At 36.1% G+C, this 20,758-nt stretch overlaps 1 protein-coding gene across 1 annotated transcript; it reads left to right on the top strand.

Moving 5' to 3' along the window:
* Positions 1 to 338: 338 nt before the first annotated feature.
* Positions 339 to 10,868, top strand: LOC110908141 (protein FREE1). Its single transcript, XM_022153046.2, has 10 exons — positions 339 to 1,357; positions 5,820 to 5,906; positions 5,999 to 6,130; positions 6,243 to 6,374; positions 6,459 to 6,524; positions 8,380 to 8,490; positions 9,124 to 9,219; positions 9,322 to 9,355; positions 9,614 to 9,684; positions 10,525 to 10,868. The coding sequence occupies exons 1-10, from the start codon at positions 437 to 439 to the stop codon at positions 10,600 to 10,602; spliced, it is 1,728 nt and encodes a 575-aa protein (XP_022008738.1). The 5' UTR covers positions 339 to 436; the 3' UTR covers positions 10,603 to 10,868.
* Positions 10,869 to 20,758: the final 9,890 nt, after the last annotated feature.

Below are 20,758 nucleotides of genomic sequence, written 5' to 3'. Positions count from 1 at the left end.
TATTTTAAGATGGTTTTTGCCACTACACCACCAATATTGTTTTGCATATTGAATGGATGAATATACTAAATATATAATTTAATAAATATATACAAGCTTATAAATATTTTTTGGGCCCTTTGAAATTTTGGGCCTCAGACGTCGGCACGGGTTTACCGGGCCCAAAACCGGCCCTGCATTACCACATACCAAACATATCCTTTGTGTATGGGGTTATCTTAGTTCCCCGCTAGCCTTTGATATAATATTTATCATTATTGTGGTTAAAAAAAAAACCAAAAAAATTAAAAAATAAACCACTGGTTATGGTATAAATAGTACCAATTTGTCCGAATACTTTTAGTTTAAGCAAAAGTTCACCATCATCTTGTTCCTCCTCAATTTCCCAAATCAATCATCATCTTCTCCAATTACACCACAACCGATCTCCACCACCATGCAACACGGCGATTACACCTCCACCACTCCATACTACCCAAATTACCCTCAAAACCCTAACCCTAATCCCATCCCCACCACCGATCCCCACCACCCACCACCGCTAACATACGCCTCCGCACCCCCCTTCTCCCCCACCCCCTCCTACCACCCTCCTCCGCCGTCCGATTACTACCCTCCCTACCCCCAACACACCCCCGATCCATCGTTCACACAACCCCCACCAAACCCTAATTTACAACCCTCAAGTTTCCCCCAATTTGAGCAATCGCACACTCCGTATCAATCTCAACCGGTTTATGATCCGAGTCAGACTCCGAGTCAGGGATCGGGTCAGTATCCGAGTCAGGCACTGAGTCAGGCACCGAGTCAGTATCCGAGTCAGGGACCGAGTCAGTATCCGAGTCAGGGACCGAGTCAGTATCCGAGTCAGGGACCGAGTCAGTATCCGAGTCAGGGACCGAGTCAGTATCCGAGTCAGGGACCGAGTCAGTATCCGAGTCAGGGATATGAGAGTTCTTATGAGGGTGGTTATGGTGGTAATTACGGTCAGGCAGGGTCAGATATAGGGGGTGTGGATTATTATGGGAAGCGGTCGGATTCAGGGGTGTCTAGGTATGAATCAGGTGGGGGTGGGTATGGTGATGGGGTTTATGCTTATCAAGGGGGTAAGGTTGAGCCATATGGTGCTAGGGGTACTGGGTCAAAGTCTTCGACTTGGAAGGAACAGGTGGTGTTTGATGATTTTGGGCGGCCGATTGGGTTGCCTGGTAGTAGTGGTAAGGACTCCGCTCCGAAGGTTGTGAAGGCGGTACCGAAGGCGGAGACGAGGGAGGATGTTAAGGGTGGAGTGCAGAAGTTTAGGGTTAAGTTGTTGGCTGAAAGTGGTGGGCAGACTACCATGGATGTTCTTTGTCAGGTACTTTGTTTTATTACCTTTTTTTTAGGTTAATCAGTTTGTTAGGTGTCATGTTTATGTACCTTTGATGGTTGCTTTGTTTTAGTATGTGATTTCTATTGTTGTAGAATGTTTGTTTCGTGTTCAATCTGACCTTTATGGCACTTGCTACAAGAAAAATACCATAAGCAAATAAACAAACGTACCGAGTAATATCCGACTTAGAAAGTAGGGTCTGGGGAGGGTGAGATATGGGCAGACATTGGGCCATATCGTAGGAGATAATGAGGGTACTTCCTATGAGACCCTCTCAAAAAACATCCTTTTTAAGTATAGAACACTTAAAACATTACTAGTACCTGCACATAGGAATAAAGACAAACAAAAAGGGTAGAGCAAGGAAACGATATTCTTATTTGTTTGGTTTTAACTTTGTAATACAAAAGATATTAAATGAATTAACGTATGAACTATAGTTTTGTTACCATTGTCGTACTAGTTATATTTTTCTATGTTAACATTGGATGACTTAGTTATTTACTTAACTAATTAAGTGTCGTGCCACCTGCATTCTCGTACCACTTTCTAGATTGATACATACATAATACATTCATACACACAAATCTCTATATGCATACACATACAGATACATGTCTATATGTGTGTCCTTGTGTTCGCCGATGTCCTATCATTCGTCTTTTCTATGCTCTAGCTCTATAGTATCTTACTATGCAGTTAATGCGGTAAAATATTGGATATCGGTCAATGACCGATATTTAAGATATAGGTTATCTCGGACTCTCGGTGAGATATCGGTGGGATATCGGTAATTTTAATATAATGCAGAATGTATATATAGCAATTTAACACTGATAATTCAGTGATATATCGTTTATATCTGTCAGATATCGGTGATATCGGTCAAATATCGCCGATATTATTGGTACCGATATTTTGACTGATATTTGAGACTGATATTTTACTAGGGGCCGATATTACCGATATATCACCGATATTAACTGCATAGAGATTATCTTAAATGCACATTCACATGCTCACATGGGTATCATGTACTATGTGAAATATCCTTTTTGGCCTTTGTTACATTTCACAAGGACTTCTACGTTAGTAGCTTCTGCAAACTTTAGCTAAATGAAGCACCACCTAGTTTTGCTCTTGCAAAGAATTTGCAGACAGGGTATAGGGTGTAAGTGTTGTCAACCCAAGTAATCATGTAGTTATGTCTTGAGGCCTTATTTCTGAGATATTGCAAACTTGTATCATTCAGGAGTTTCTATGTTATCCATTTTGGTATTAGTATAATCCAGATTGTACGGCGATATTGTTGTAGGGCGTGCTTGATGATTGTAGTTCCAAGAGCATGAGTCGGGAAACTCACACTTGTATATCTTGCAATGTGTCTCGGTAGTAAATCTAGACTGAAATGGCAAAAGGGTTTTCTTACCACCTTTTTTCTGTTTGAAATGAACTTTGAAACAACAAATAGTGTAACGTGATGTCTATGTTAATATTTTTATTTATTGTTAGGGTAAATTACACTTTTCGTCCTTTATGTTTGTAGCGGGTTGCAATGGATACTCTTTAACTTCAATAATTACAGTCACAATCCTTTATTTGGAAAACCTATGACACATTTCGTCCTTTACCACTAACCAAGTTAAAAATTTAAGTTAAAGTCTATTCACTTAAGGGTATTCAAGTCATTTCACGCTTTTATTTTAACATCTCTAAATTAAAACAACCACCACCATCGCCAGTTACAACCACCACCAGGCACCAGCGCCCCGCCGGTTACAATCAGCACCCCGCCGCCAATAACCACCATCTGCCGCCAACCATCACCACCACTCCCTTCTCTTTTAGATCACTAGAACCACCCACATCGAAACAATCAAATCTAACCCATACTTTATGTCTCCCAATTGTAAATTGTTACATCAGACTTTGAAGGAATCAAGGGTGGAGAATTTACAAGCCCTAATTATTATCATTATTAGAACCCGTCGGCTGAATGGTTTTCCATCCTAGTCTTCAACACATCTTATCTCTTTTTACTTCTCCACTTTATTCTTCATTAACCCTCAAAACTTCAGTCATCTTCCACATTTGAACCCTACACCTTCTAGCCTTCAAGCAAACAAATCAATAAGACTAATAAACACACTTATCTGAAAATTTGGTGGTGGCAGATATGCTGACATACTTATACTTCCTGCATCTCAGCTTATACATTCCCTTCTCTATATCAGAGCTGAGAGAGAGAGAGAGAGAGAGAGAGAGAGAGAGAGAGAGGGAGGGAGGGAGGGAGGGAGGGGGAGAGGGGGGGGGAGGGGGAGGGAGAAATGAAGCGTTTGGAATAGCGCTTTTTTTGGTCTGAAGCGTTATAACACGTGAAGCGTTTTCAGGCGAGGTTTAAGCGCGAAGCGACCTTGGTTTGAGGCGACGCTTCAGCCCAATTAGGTGCAAAAAACGACGCTTCAGCATAGGTTTAAATGTTTTTAGAAAACAACAATAAAAACGAATAGTGCGTGCAAAAGCTGCCTCACGCAGGCCCGGGTTTTCGGAGCTGCATTCGTGTGGGCACGCACGAGTTCAATCAACTTCCAACATATAAGTCCTAAACTTTTGCTACTAACTATTAGCTACATGATCTTATTGAGTGATGTTGATGGAGATGAATACATACTTGATTATGATGATTATTGATTAAAGACTGTTTTTATGTTTTTGTTTTAAGTGTGTTTCGACTTTAATTTATGTTTTAACTATGTTATTTTATGTGTTAAGTGTGTTTTTTAATCATGTTTTTGTGTTTATTATTGATTAACAAGTAGAATAGGTCATATTGATGTGTACAATATATATATATATATATTTTTATTTTGAGCGCTTCGAATACGTGAAGCTCTCGCTTCGCGCTTAAAGCTTTTGGAACCAAAACGCTTCGGAGTGCCTCGTGCTTTTTTAAACCAAGGTGACTGTAATTATTGAAGTTATAGGGTATCCATTGCAACCCGCTACAAACATAAATGATGAAAAGTGTAATTTACCCTTATTGTTATAAACATAATTCTAAGTTTCTAACAACGTTACACTTGTCTAATACTCTATAAGGGGTATGTGCTAACATTGTTTTTTTTTTCATTATAACATGGTTTTACACCATCCTTTTCGTTTGTTTTGTCTAATACCGTTCTCACATGGAGCGTTTTTTTTGTCGTACAAATGCATTAAAGACTGTTCAAACTTCAAAAAGAGATATTAAGATTTGGAGTACCAACCAATTTATTTTTGTTATATTACACTCTAGGTCACTTAATTGCGCATTTGCGCCTGTTCATTTACTTTTTGTTGATGTTGAATCAGTTAGTTTGTGGGGTCTTAGAAGTTAAATGCAAACATAGACTTCATATTTCAATATATAAGAGACTGTAATTATATCATAAGTCATAACAAAACATGCATTATCTTCTACTTTATTTTCTGGGTTTTGTAATGGTGTTCATTTTTTGTGTTTTCTGTATCCTTTGATGTGGCGGCGGTCACAGTTGTTAATAGCGCTCATAGCAGGCGCTATAACGAATAGCGTAGCGAAGCGTTTATGTGTCGCTATCTCCATGGCGGGTAAATAGCGGAATTTTAGGTTTTTTTTTGTTTTGTTTTTTTCTGTTTAATATAAATAGTGGGATTTAATAGGTATAAAATAGTGGGATTTTAGGTATTCTGTTAATCGTACATATAAAACAACGTATTTGGATATAATATACGTATGTAATATTTCTAAACTGACATGGGAAGAGCAGATTAGGCATGATTTACTAGAGTTGCATCTTTCCGAGGACATGGTCCAAGATAGGAATTCGTGGAGGCGTAGGATTAGGGTTAAGGACTGCTAGAAGATATTGCAGGAAGGTCTTAGGTGTATTTTAGGGACGTAAGTTTTTCTTATTCTTTAAGTGACTTAACCGGTGATTGACTTCTTGTGTACATGCCCGAATGATGTTCTATGCTATTATACACGATTTACATTATACTGTGTCAATCTGATCACTAGCTTGGTGTAGGTGACTTCTTTTTTCTGTATTCTTTGACTTGATGTGTTGGTTTGTTGTTCGTTTTGGAGCCGGGGGTCTCTTCTGGAAGCAGCCTCTCTATCCCCAGGGATAGAGGCAAGGTCTGTCTACATCCCACCCTCCCGAGACCCTATGAGTAGCATTGCTATTTGTGGGATTTACTGGGTATGGTTGTTGTTGTTGTTGTTATGTAATATTTCTAAAATTTTCTTCTAGTGTCGCTAAACATAAAATAGTGCCTGCTATTTCATCGCTATCGGTATATAGCGTATAGGTAGCTTGTCGCTATTGTCCGCTATTCGCTATTAACTATGGTGGTGGTGCTCGACCTTCTACTTTATTTCTTAATTTATTCTGTAGTGAATCTCAAGTCTTTGTTTTCACTTCAGATCGGATTGGATGGAATCCGAATGCTTGATCCTTCCACCAGTCGGACTTTGAGAATATATCCCCTGGACACAGTAACAAGATGCGACGTATGTTCTTCCTGATTTCATTTTTCCTTTTTGTTAAGTGTTTTTAATTATGCTATTGTCTATAATTGAACTTTATTCCATGTATCGTGTAGAAATATGACTCGTCTACCTTCGCATTTTGGTCCAAGAGTTCCGTAGACATCGAGCCAAGGCGTATAAGGCTGCAATCCAACAGTTACACTACAAACACATTGTTGGACACAGTAACAGCAGCAACCTTTCAGGTTATAAACTGAAAATTCTTCGATTCATGGCATTCATAACCTTTAATATTTTTGTAATCTAAATCGGAGTATGCAATTTTTTTATTTTTTTAATTTTGCGTGGAAATGGCAGTTTAAGGAAATGGGTGGGAGAAGCAGGCCTGTTGAAGCGGTTAAACTTACTGAGCAGTCAACTGAAAAGAAAAAAGGATTGGGTGATTGGATGAACATAATCAAGCCGCCAAATGAGGAAAAAGATCATTGGGTAAGCGTTTTAAGTCATGGATTTTTTTTTTTGTTTTAAATTATTCTTTATTTGGAAAATTGTTTTAATTTTTCAGTTTTTTAGGTACCCGATGAAGCTGTTACAAAGTGTACTGGTTGTGGATCAGACTTTAGTGCTTTTAATCGGAAGGTTAGTGGGATTCTATCGTATCTGATGCTGTTTCTCACGCAATCAAATGGCTCAAGATCACTTGTTAATCAGAGTCTCATAACGAACCGAGAGGTTCAAGAACAACGTTCTTTTTCTATTAAAATTCAATCAAAAACTAACTAACAATAAGCTCTAGACCCTAATTTATAGACTAGGAAATAAAAAGATAAATTAGGAAATTGGAATTTTAAATAAATAAAAGATATGCATGCTCCTGCATCATACTCCCCCTCTTCGAAAAAAAGTCGTCCTCGAGTTTTGTTTTTTAACCAAAGCCACCTGGATCAAAAGGAAAATTAACCCGATTCCAATCTATTATTATTATTACGACCCGCCTAAACGGTTCAATCTTACGAATCGTTTCGCCCGACTCCGCACTTGTACCACCTAGATCAAAGGGAACAATTGAACAATTAATTGTTTGTTGTTCGCTATAGATTTGACCCTCTCAAACAATTCAACTCCAACTAAACAATTAATTGTGGCAATTTTTGAAGTTAGTGAATTAATCCCAACCAAAGTAGTAGTAATGGGCCCCTCGCAATCGTTTCTTGCCATCTGATCTTGTGGCCCACAATCTACTAGACGATTGTTGTTAGCAAAAAATACGTTCACAAATAAGCCCATGTCCACTTTATCATTATTTGCATGAGGCCCCATCACCAAATTTAAAGCCTCATGACTTTTTTCATGCAGTCCACAAATGAATGCCTTTTCACTTGTATATGCCCCACCATTTTTAAGGATATTATCTACATGTACGTGATCGCATAATATCACCCCTGTCTTTTGAATATTCGAAAAATCCCATTCCATTTGAAATCCCAAAATCCTTGGGTCAACATCCAATCCTATAGTTTTTTTCGGCATAAAGGATGGACTTACCGTAGAAGCACATCGAATCCAATAGGTAGTTGCCGAACCACCACCTTCAACACTTTCAATACTACAAAACTTGAAATCCCCCTCGCATAATGTCAGCACTACTCATCTTTGAATAATCAGATATATTTTTAGCTCGAGACTTCCTGCTAAATCCCACTGTTTCATTTGAACCATCACTGGATGCCCAAGAATACCATTCCTCGTCCTCGTATTTATCATACATAGGCGAAGAATCAAAGATAGTGTTGTCATTGGTAGGATGCTCCTCATCCCCGGATAACTTGTCCTTGACAGGTTCTTCCGGTTCCGTTTCCTTCCATGACGAAGTGTCCTCAAGATCTTGGATCCTTTGCTTGAGTCGTCTAATCTCGTGTTTTAACTCGAGAACCCTAACTCGTTGCCGGAGTCGCTTGATCTTGAGATCGCATGGGTCAGGATCAACTCCGCCGTTGCCTCGGTCGGCGGTTCTACGAACAGGGCGTCGATCTTCACCACGAGCACGTGAATCGAGACCATCTCTTCCGTTGCCTCGGTCGGCGATTCTACGGACACGAGAGTAATCGCTATCACGTTGAGCCATTTGAAAACCAAAGCTCTGATACCACCTGATGCAGTTTCTCACGCAATCAAATGGCTCAAGATCACTTCGTTAATCAAATTCTCATAACGAACCGATAGGTTCAAGAACAACGTTCTTTTTTATTAAAATTCAATCAAAAACTAACAATAAGCTCTAGACCCTAATTTATAGACTAGGAAATAAAAAGATAAATAAGGAAATTTGAATTTTAAATAAATAAAAGATAAAATAAGGAAATTTGAATTTTAAATAAACAAAAGATAAAATAAAAGATATGCATGCTCCTGCATCAGTATCATTCTAATTTTAAAACGCCTTCTTGTGTGATTTTTAGTCAGTCTGTTTGACTACTTTCTTGTGGTTATGTAGCATCATTGCCGGAACTGTGGGGATATTTTTTGTGATAAGTGCACACATGGAAGAATTGCTCTTACATCCGAGGAGAATGCTCCTCAAGTTCGCGTTTGTGATCGTTGCATGGTAAGCTTCTGTAACACCGTTATTATGTTTTTGCTCAAAAAGAGTATTTACATATGTTATACTCTTCTAGTTTGTTAATCTATCAGTCAATTTCTGTTACTACGATTTGTTTTAAACAGTAAAATGCCATTTTCGTCCCTGAGGTTTGCCCAGTTTTGTGACTTTCGTCTAAAGATTTGTTTTTCCGCATCTGGATGGATCCAAAAGGTTTGAAATCTTGCCATTTTCGTCCGGCTTGTTAACTTCATCCATTTTTCTCCGTTAAGTTAAGAGGTATTTCCGTTTTCTTTTGCTAACTTAAAGGGCAATTCGGTCTTTTTCACTTTATTTATAAAGACCTAATACCCCTGAAATGACCGAATTGCCCTTTAAGTTGGCAAAAAAGACGGAAATACCCCTGAACTAACCGAGAAAAATGAATGGAGTTAATGAGCCGGATGAAAATGGCACGATTTCATACCTTTTGGATCCAAATGCTGAAAAACAAACCTTTGGATGAAAGTCGCAAAACTGGCCAAACCCCAGGGGCGAAAATGGTATGTTACTATTAAACTCATATGTGTACTATTTCTTGAAAGTATTTAGTTTAGTATCACAGGAAAAGTTTAATTCTTTTTTATTTTTTATTTCCAGGTAGAGGTTACTCATCGGCTGAGCAGTGCGAAGGAAGCTGCTGCGAGCAGATCATCTGGATTACAGAGTCATGAAGATCTTGCAAGGAAACTTCAGGTTAATTCAGCTTATTAGATACGTTATACGTACTGCATCTACATCATCTTTTTGAGTATGCTATGCCGAGTATTTAATGTTTTTATTTATTTTTTAATACAGGAGGAGTTAGAAAGAAATCACAAATCATCATCAGGTATAGTTAATGTTTTTTTTTTTTTATTTAAAATCATATATATACTGTGTGTATAGGTATTGTTGGGTTATACTTGACACATCAAATAATTAGTTAATTTGTGAAGGTATAGTGTCTAAATTTGTGTAATGTGAGTGCTAATATGAGTTGCTAAACTTAACGCTTGGAATATATTGCAATCAAATTATTAAGTATATATCCGGAAGTTAGTTAAATCTAATGTGTTTACTAATTACATATTAATATTTGATTGAACAGGTTCCAAGTATGAAGTGTCTAGCAGGCGGATGAAAGAAGTTGCCTGTCCCACTTGTACTGTACATTTGCAGGTTCAAAATCATGCCCCTGATCTCTCTTAGTATTCTTTTATTTAAGGTTACAGGTGGCAAATGAGCGGGTTGGGTGTTTTATGCAACGGGTCAAAATGTCAAATGGGTTTCAATCATGATGTAAACTTTTAGCACATGTGAAATGGGGTTGTGTAGATATTTTTTTTTCCGCTTTTTTTGAAGGGAGTAAACGATCTGAGTCGCTCGTGAGCTACTTGAGATCAGCTCGTTAAATGCTCAAGCTCGGTGGAGTTTCAAGTGCGAGCTTTTATTGGAGCTTGTTCAATAAATGGACTCAAGCCCGGGCATCATATGCCGAGCTTGAGAACCTATTATTTTTATAAATATGAAATGTTTATATAATATGCTTAGTATATAATTAGATAATAAATGTTATATATGAAACTAAAATTAGTACTAAAGAATATGTATTATGTTGTATTTATAAAATTTTAATTATAAAGATCTGTAAAATAATTATATGTGTATATAAAACAAATAATAACCTAGCGTCCTAGCCAAGTTTGAGCCTGAAAAATCTAGCACGAGTTGAGCTGGAGCGTCAGACATAGAACTCGAAACTAGCCGAGCTTGAGCTATTTTAAGATGAATGAGCCGATTCCAAGCTCAGCCAGCTGGACTTATTTTAATTTTTAAACACCCCTATAATTTTATAAATAATTAATGGGATAAATATGAATCCATTGAGAATAAGGTTCAAATCCATTTGACCCGTTTGTTTCTTAGCCAACCCATTTGATTTACTTTAGAAACTAAACCAAAATTTAAACCATTTTAAATAAATGGATTGATTAGTAGTACTGTGGTATGATTTTGCAGGTTCAAGTTCCCAGCTCGGGATCGGAGACCATAGAATGCGGAGTTTGCCAACATCCATTCCTTGTAAGTGCACGTTGACGGGCTTTGGGTTGTATTGACCATTTCGTTTTCCCGTTTAGATGTTGGCGGGTTACAAGTCTATTCGTTTTTACTCGTATATTCATGTTTAAATAACCCGGATTTCTTTGGCTTGTCTGGTTTGGTTTCCCAAAATAACTTTCTTTTGTAAATGTACAATTTTTTTCATGGTGTAGTTCTTTTTATCAAAACTAAAATACCTAAAGATTGGGAACATTGTTGCTATAGGTACTTGTACTATATGCGATGTGAGTTAATTGTTAGGGTAAAGGAACTCGATTTCCACTTGATGGTGTTAGGTTAAACTTGAATTTGACTCGATTGCTATGTGGGGATGTGATGTACATTTGAGCTTAGCTTGAAAGCCATTTTGAGCTCGAATAAAGCAAACTTGAAACTTGGATACTATTAGTTTTGTTTGAATGGCGAACACGCTCCTAAAGTTCACCTAATGTCCACTTTGTGGGACTCAAACTTTGGTTGGGATAAACACCCGAGGCCACTAGTTTATGATACCATCGACAGTAGGGATGCACATTGCGGTATTGGAACCAAAAAATACCTAAAGCATATGAAACTTTGGTTTAGACACGATTATCTACTTTCTACACCCATCATTCAAAGTCAATAACAATGTATGTGCATGTGTCTTGCGCAAATATTGTAGCAGAAAACCAAACATGAAATTGAAATTTAAATACCTAGTGTGAGGTTCATTGGAGAACACTAAAAAAGTGGGGAACAGTGGGGAACCGACTCAAACGAACTCTGATTGGACTCATTCCAGCGGCGTTGGAACCGGCTCGTCGAACCTTAACTAGGATATCTGAACGCTAAACCTAAACCCTAAATATATTAGGGTTTGGCTTTTAGGGTTTAGCTTTAGGGTTTAGTTTTAGGTTTAGCCTTTAGGGTTTAGCTTTTAGGGTTTATAGTTTAGATTTTACGGTTTAGCTTAGGTTTTAGCCTTATTTTTTAGCTTTAGGGTTTAGAGTTTAGGAGTTAGGATTTAGGGTTTAGGGTTAAGAGATCTTAGTTAGGATTCGACGAGCCGGTTTCAACGCAGCTGGAATGAGTTCAGTCGGAGTTCGTTTGATTTGGTTCCCCGCTGTTCCCATTTTTTTTGTGTTCTCCAATGAACCTTCCCCTAAATACCAATATCTCATATGCATACAACGTTATGTGAATGAAAGGGTAACTAACATACCAACTAGCATATGATAAGGTGTACCAATAGCTTGGCACAACGACTAATAACACAATTCAAGTGCAAAACACCAGGACAAAACAAAGGGATGATCTTGGTCATCAAATTGGATCGGACTTTGTAACAAACTAGGGACAACAAATAACAAATTAAAAAACTGTCAACGTGAGGTTCGGATGGGGACCAAAAAAGGTCCATATCAGCAAGATTTAGTATTCTAAATACCCACATCATTTTACATGGTATTGATGAAATCACTACACACTCTCTATCTATAATTATCCCATCTTCCCTTACAAATTATTGATTCTAAGTCCGAAGGGTGGTCAAATCAGCAAGTCTCAGGGGTCAAAACGGTTTTATCAGTTGTGTGATTCGTTGCAGCTTCAGTGGCGCCATCTGCGTTCAAATTCTTTCAAGCAACAAGCCTTCCTGCGGCTAAATACTACCACTCATCTTCAATACAATCTGAGTTGAATGACGGATTCCAATTTAGTCGCCCAAAGATCAAATCATTTTTTGACCGTTATCCTACAGTTAAGGCTTGCAAACAAGTTTGTTCATTGGTCCAGTGTCCGGTAACCAAAGAGATGCAATAAACTTTATTACCCTTTTATCATCTCAATGAACAAACGTTGTATGGACCCTAAATTTACTAAAACCGTGTCAAAAGATGTTCACAAGTTATTGGCCACATGTATCATTCAAGAAGTCCGTTCTCAAACTTTGGTGGTAAACCCCTTCATGATGAAGAAGATCGATGGAACATGGAGGATGTGTGTCGAATTCAAGGACTTAAATAACGCCTCTATGAAGGATTTTATTTTGCTCTAGAAATTGATCTAAAGATAGATTCTCTGGCTAGTTCTCATTTGGTGTGTTTATTAGCAAATCCAAATTGCTAAGGAGGATGAGGATAAAATGACATTTGTGACAAATGAATGTTCTGCCACACAAAAATGCCTTTCGGGTTGAAGAATGTGAGTGCCACTTATCTGCATTTATTAATATAAATTTCTAAAAAAAAAAGTCAAACAAATCGGTAAGAATGTGGAAGTTTAGGTCGGGGATGTGATGTGTTTTTTGGGTATAAGACTCTGTATGCGATTTCAGCTCGAAAAAAATTGAGATTTTAGCCAGTAAAGCTTGAGCAGCTCAATAGTAGCTCGACTAGTTTATGCCCGTGATAAGGTACGTATGTGATACATGTCATGGGGGTGAGGGATCGGGTCCAATTGGCAAAACCATTGGAATTAAGGTGTTGCTCCCCTTAAGGTTAAGGGCAAGCCCCACCAAAGGCGGATCTAGTGTAAATTAAGCTAGTTTGGGCTTAGATATTACGAAAAATCCCAACGGAAAAACCATAACCGCCTAAAATCATAACAGGGAATTTTGACAAAAACCAATAAACTCGACTGTTAGTTATCAACCAGATTAAACGATGGTGTGATGATGTTTGGTATACCAAACGAGAGAACTCAACCCAAAATAAACCCCACATTGGTTGTTCATGCAAGTGAGACAAGTACCATACCATGCAATGGTATTAGTCCATAACAAACACCAATCATCATATCTCATGGCACATTAATTTGGCCAAAACCTTCTCTAGACCTTGGTTTTGGGTGGACCGAGTATTTCCAAATAGGCGATTCAAATCTTTATGATGGGACCGAGTCAACTTGTAAGGGTATAAGGGCTGTAAGAATAAATAAATAATATATTTATTTATATATGGTCATTATAATCATTTACATTATATGGATCAAAATATATAACAATCCATTAAATAATTAGTTGGTAATTGTTGATGGGCCTTATTACCATTATTAACTAATTAGGGTTTCCTCCTGGGTGCATATATAAGGAGACTTATGTTGAGGTTCTAGGGTTAGACACATAACCTAACTAATTCACATAACATCAATCGACCTCCTCTCCACAGCCGATTACCCTCTATCGGTTTCTCATACCACCATCATTAGATTGCACCCTAAGGAGGAACCAGATCAAGATGACAATCATGTCAAACATTATTGCTGCGTTTCACATCTGGATTCTCTGCTCACCTGTACTACTGCAATCAGGTATGTTTTCATGTTTTCCATTATGCCTAAAACAGAACTGATCCAACATGTGGTATCAGAGCATATGTTGATTAGTCAGTTCTGTTTTCGTATCCATTAATTCTGGGATTGAAATATGGAAAACGGATTTTGAAAGCCTAATTAAATTCATAGCCGGTTTCGAGTCACATAACCCGAGTCCACTGTTTCGCGGAAAAAGAATGTTTTAATGACTCGGAATCATAATCGTAAATCTTAACTGTCTGAAATCTGTATAAAACTCTTAAAAATTCAGGTTTCGGGTTCCAGAATTATTATTTTATTTATTAGGGTTCTTCATGTTCTTAGTGAAATTCGAATAAATTCCCTTATTTGGAATGAATTAAGGATTAGAAGGTGTTTTTCCTGTATTTGATTAATTTTTATCCCTTAAGATTTCGAAAAATCTGTTAATGTTATTAGATATAATTTTCGAAATTATTGGATAAATATAAAATATTTTTTTAAAATAGGAAATAAAACATACCAAATCCCTTAAAATTCGAATTTCAAACTTATCACACAATCAGCTGATTAACAGGAAGTTTCGAGATCCCTTTAACGAGCCGAGACCAAGATCTCGACTCGAGACCATAAGGTCTCTACTCGAAATCATAAGTGTTCTCAAATCTTCATAACTCGAGACAACGATTTCGACTCGAGACCACAGGGTCTCGACTCGAGACCACCAAGGTTTCGACTAGGAGCTTAAATCTGTACAACTCGAGACCATAAGGTTGCGACTCGAGACCATAAAGGTCACAACTCGAGACCATGGTTGCGACTCGAGACCTCATAAGGAGTCGAGATCTCATAATTCACAGCAGTCGAGACCATGATTACGACTCGAGACACTGAGGTTGCGACTCGAGACCATTAATGAGTCGAGACCTCATAATGTTATAAGCTGAGTCGAGACTTGACTCGAGATCTCACTCGAGACCTCATAACTAAGTCGAGATCTGACTCGAAACTTCATTATTTTAGGCTGTTTAATGTGAACTAAGATTTAGCTCGGGGCTCCGCCCCGAACCCCGTGCGGGGGCACGCTGCCCCTCTGCAACCCCTGCGCTAACAGGTGGTTTGCTACTAAATAATTGGTTTTTGTAAATACTTAGTTAATTAATAAGGATCAAATAATGTTTTACAAAACCAAAATGGCTTAACTTGAATGAGCTTCTGATGTATCACTTCTGGCCAAAGCTGATTTGATGCATCTATTTATTGTTCAAGTATTATAAAAGCTATGTTGAGTATGCATTACAAACGTGAAATGTCTTAATTCTGGCCAAAGCTGATTTAATTCATTTATGTTTAGCATGCTTGACAAGTGCATAACTAAAGTGATTGTCTCATTTCTGGCCAAAGCTGATTTGTCACGATTACTTTGCACACATGCTTAAATGATTACACTTCTGGCCAAAGCTGATTTGTCTTCGTTTAAGTAGAATTTTAAATAAGTCTATTATTTTGATGTTAGTAATAGACATATCACAACCTCTTCACACAATGATCCTTATATTAATGATCCTTAATTAATTTTTATGATCATTTCGTCTGCCTTATTCTTAGTACCCATAATTTTTTACTCACTATAATTTTCTTGAATAAATCTATACCTCATCCACTCTAATTCCTAAATCTAATATGGTTTGCTTAAAGTCTCTATAAGAATTAGCTCTTAAATTAAATCCTTGATTATCTCTTAAGACACGATAATCGTATTGCTCTCTTCTGATAAGGCACTACAGAAGAAAAGTAGAGCATGATGATTAGGATAAATCGAACATGATGTCTCTTATGATAATCAAGAACTCTCTAACATAACTGCTATCACTAAAGTTATTCCAGATTAAGTCTTTTCTAAGACTAATCTATAATTGTGGAATAATCACAAGAGCTCCTAAGATGCATGCCTTCATTTAAAATTATAAATTATAAAGCTAAGTGGTATATGTGAATACATAACAATGTACAATACCATGACCCATAAAATTAAGGGCTTACGCATGGAAATAAGTACATTTTCCAGTACATTACATACTAAGATTTTCATTTGTACAATTTGATGCCTTATAAATCAACTATAACACTCAAAAATACCAAAGTATAACGAGTGTGTTGATAAGCAACATATGTACAAAGAAATAAATGTTTGAAACTGGAAAATAAGATGTTATTCACCTTACAACCACTAAAACCTTAAGAGAGGATTGTTCTAAGGTCCATAGACAAATTACAAGTGCTAATTCCAACTTTAAGGTTCTTCAAGGGAAAATCTCACTGCATAATTATGCCATTAGACTAGACATAAGCAACGAGACTATCCATTATTCTAAAGAACAGCTGGATAAATTAATTAGATAGTCACTTAATAATGATATTTAAGTCTGATAATTTTAATATTCCAATTAACACATGATTAGTTGACTCTAGTTTTAAGCGTTTCCTTACCAGAAGTCAACAAATAACTAACGTGAGAGTTAGTGACAAAATTAAAAGTTAAGACTATAAGAACCATAATAAGCAGTCTTCTAACAACGCTATTCGATACCTTACATATTCTGAAGATTAATCAGAATACAGTATCATTACTTAGGCTATGTTATGAGGATTGTGAGGTTTGCATAGTCAACATAAAGTCACACTTATCTTAAACTCTCCTCTTATTTGTTCTAAATATCTGGATAGAAACATTACTAAGATGAAACTAGATGATACCTTACTTTTTCACAACTTTTGTCATCATGCAAATGAGAATTTAACAAAAGGAAAATGAGACTTATAAATTTCATCCATTATAACCAAAATTCATGAGAAATCATGACATGGTTAATGAGGATGATTTTTTCATTTAATCTCATTCTAAGTGATTTTAAATCATGACGTTAAAGCCCTAAAATATGACTTGGCTTAAGGAATAAGCATGGGTCCATCATAAGTCATTCATTGACATTCGTGGAACTTATTCCAAATGGAATATTCAGACATAATTCATTTATCATTTAACAGACTATCAACTTGTATCTAAATTTTGTCGCATATGGCTCATGGTCTTAGAAGAAATCTATTCATATATATACTTAATAAGATTTCTATTAAAAATGTCCCTAAAGTTTCTTATGATATCTGGACATTAAAGAAGTCAAATAAAGTCTAACGTATATGTGATAGGTTCCCACGTCACATAGCTCATTGAAACTTCTCTTGTAGCATTCTAGAGATATTAAAGATCAGTGGGAGCATTAAGTGTCTTAATAATAACTTGCAACAATTGCAAGAGGTGGGGGAGTAAAATTTTTTACATTACCTAAATTTACACCTCTTGTATAAGACACCGCTCCATCACGACACTGTTCTATCAAAACTTGTCTCATTAAAATCTAATGCTACTTTTACAAAAGTTTCATTGTTGCTTAATTGTGGGCACACTTAGATTTCTTACCTAAACTAACATAATCCTCAACAAGAGAAATCACAACGACTAACGTCATTAACTTGTTTCTCTATTAGAATTTGTTGGTCATTAAATATTGACCCTAAGCATGCTGAGTTCCTAAAGTTTTCTAAGGTTAGTGGGAGCAGTCAAAGTCCTTATCATGATTTGTAAGGAATACAAGAGGCGGGGGGAAGAGTGTCATTAAATTTCACTCCGAATTTAACTCCGATTACACCTCTTGTACACCATATTGCACCAACTCTTACAAAACTTAGAATGAAAATGATAGCAACCTAACCAAGAGCTAATCCATAAAGCTGAAACTTTTAAAACCCAATAATCAACTCAGGAGGTCATCTAGGTTTAAAAACCTACTAACTTTGATGATTACGTAACCTCCCTAACTGAAGTTGAAATGGATTTTGGAAATGTTTACTGATCCTATCTCTTAATATCAAGCCATTAGCGTAAATTAATCATCTGAATGGAATAAAACAGTTTTCTAGTAAAACTGATTTTATGTGTTCGTGTAACGTTTGGGATTTGATTGAATTACCTAAGAGTGTTCATAACTAAACCAAATCCCGATATAAGCGTTAAGACACTAAGAAGCATGATTGATTGTCAAAGGTTATACTTAGGAAGAGATAAATTATCAAAGATTTCTTTGAGGATCATCACTGTTCTAGTAGCTTATAATGGTTTAAAGCTACATTAGATGAACATTAAAAACAATTTTCCCTAACAAATGGCTGACACATTTACATGTTCATTAGATAACAACCTAAAGTTTCAAACTGAAGGTTAAAGAACACTTTATTTGTAAGCCAATAATATCCATGTATGGGTTAATGCAAACACCATAATGTGATGAAAAGCTAACGTAATTATTTTCATCAAGAATCAAGTGGATTAATGAACCTACCTCAGAATGAGTGGGAGCAACTAAGATAAACTTGTCTATATAGATGATATTCTTTTGACAAGTATATGTTACATAAGTCAAAGCATTGTTGACACAAACTTTGATATAATAGATCTCAGAGATGTCTCTTATGTAATAGATATCATAACGTACCGAGATAGACCCAATGGGACATTAGTTTCGTTCCATAAGTTTAACATTAAATGGGTCCTTACATATGTAACATAATACTGCTCTCCTTTAGAGGATAATAGGATAAATGAAATTATTTCCTTATGCTTCATTAATTGGAAGCCTTATGTAAGTTTAAGTCTATACTCGTTTATATATTACTCACATTGCAACACACTAGATATGTCTAGATTAATGTGAAGCATCTAATGGAGTATTACAATATCTTTAAAAGAAACGAGAGACTATACTTTAAAGAAAAAGTGAGAATTAAAACCGGTTTATTACTTTAACTTTGTAATGTTCAAAGATGACAAAATGTAATTTCGGGTATATCTTTATGTCAGCAGACAAAACCTATCTCATGGAGGAGTCATAATGCACTGATATCAACAACCTAAGTTATAATGACATAATATCGTCACTAAATATTGTTAGAAATTTATCAGTGGACTCATAAGTTTATTAACTCCATATAATGTTTTGAAGACTTAGTGTGATAAAGTCAGCTACCATAACTCCTTGAAAAGTAACAGTTCAAGAGGTGCTGCATTAAATTTCGATACGCAATTAATTATTCGTTTATGAACGAATTGAGGAAACTAAGTTTTGTATCGAATACATTCATGATATGCTTAAGGATCCTATAACTGAAGGGCTATTACCCATAAGTCTTATTAAGAGAGCTCATAGACGGGTATTAATTAATAGTCGTGTGAAATTGCATATCGTACTATGAATGACTAAGTATTAGTTAATTTTCCTCACCAGTTTGATTTTGTATGTCTCTAAGAATATGTCAAGTCGACATAATGGCATATAGACAAATAAAGTTACAAATCAAACAAAGGGCTTATGCGTATTTTGATCATAACGATTAGGTTTTAAATTAAGGCTATAGTATGATTAATGAGGGTCCTGAGTCGCATAATGATTCAACGGCTGTATTTCTCTGCTATAGTACTTGTTTAAGGCTAAAATGAGTGTTAACTCCTGATCAGGCTTATCTAACACTCATAGTAAATGATTACTCGGCCAAGTGGGAGAATGTAAGAATAAATAAATAATATATTTATTTATATATGGCCATTATAATCATTTACATTATATGGATCAAAATATATAACAATCCATTAAATAATTAGTTGGTAATTGTTGATGGGCCTTATTACCATTATTAACTAATTAGGGTTTCCTCCTGGGTGCATATATAAGGAGACTTATGTTGAGGTTCTAGGGTTAGACACATAACCTAACTAATTCACATAACATCAATCGACCTCCTCTCCACAGCCGATTACCCTCTATCGGTTTCTCATACCACCATCATTAGATTGCACCCTAAGGAGGAACCAGATCAAGATGACAATCATGTCAAACATTATTGCTGCGTTTCACATCTGGATTCTCTGCTCACCTGTACTACTGCAATCAGGTATGTTTTCATGTTTTCCATTATGCCTAAAACAGAACTGATCCAACAAGGGCACCCTTAGGATAGGATCTTGGGTCAATCCGTATCAAATGGAATACCACCGCAAATGGTTTTCGATGGGATTTTGGGAAGGTGAATCCGAGCTTGATACCGAAGGTAAAGTTGGGAAATTAGAATCGGGGTCATCTTGATGGGAGCACACAATCACAACTGATTTTTAATGAGTTTTGATTAAAAGGTGTCATTTGATAATTTATTGGTCCGTTATGGGTGCGCCCCTTAACCCTTATCATATAAGTTTAGAAATTAACAAATATCGTCACAAGACTACTAACAATATTTAATGAAAATAAACGCCACTTAATATGATAAATAACATCTTATTTATTAGGTTAATTAATGCATCGTATACATTAGGTTAACTTAGAGTTTATAAGAACTAATTTTAGTTGAACAACATTAAATTTCAACTTCCACCCACTTTATTTATTCCATGAGTATATTTATTTAATCTAATAATCTCAAAAGAATATATTAATATAATCAGTGAGATAGGATGAAACAAAAAGTATATTTTGCAAGATAAAAATATCTTTCATTTTTTAAAATCAATGCTATGATCAATAATTTTTAAATCAATCCTATGATAAAAGTGAAAAAAAAAAAATAGATGGGTGACAAGAATATTTTTTTTGAAAGGTGGTGACCAGAATATTTTAGAAAAGCGTTTTTTTTTTTTTTTCAAATTACCTCACTTTTTTAAACAATTAAAACATTTTCATACGACATTATTTTTGTAATAAAAATTGCAAAACAAAGTCACGTTTTTTTAATTTTTAATTTGGGTACAATGTTATTTATATAAAATTGCAAC

The sequence above is a fragment of the Helianthus annuus genome, chromosome 14 (assembly GCF_002127325.2).
Source record: "Helianthus annuus cultivar XRQ/B chromosome 14, HanXRQr2.0-SUNRISE, whole genome shotgun sequence".
NCBI lineage: Eukaryota > Viridiplantae > Streptophyta > Magnoliopsida > Asterales > Asteraceae > Helianthus > Helianthus annuus.
Note: the sequence above shows the minus strand (reverse complement) of the source record. Positions and strands in the feature narration are given on the sequence as shown.

Bases quoted from the DNA above. Each gene is read 5' to 3' on its own strand.
- LOC110908141 (XM_022153046.2), top strand. From the start codon at position 437: ATGCAACACGGCGATTACACCTCCACCACTCCATACTACCCAAATTAC. The intron at 6,375-6,458 runs GTAAGCGTTTTA...TCAGTTTTTTAG, and splicing joins ATGAGGAAAAAGATCATTGG to GTACCCGATGAAGCTGTTAC. The intron at 9,685-10,524 runs GTTCAAAATCAT...ATGATTTTGCAG, and splicing joins CTTGTACTGTACATTTGCAG to GTTCAAGTTCCCAGCTCGGG.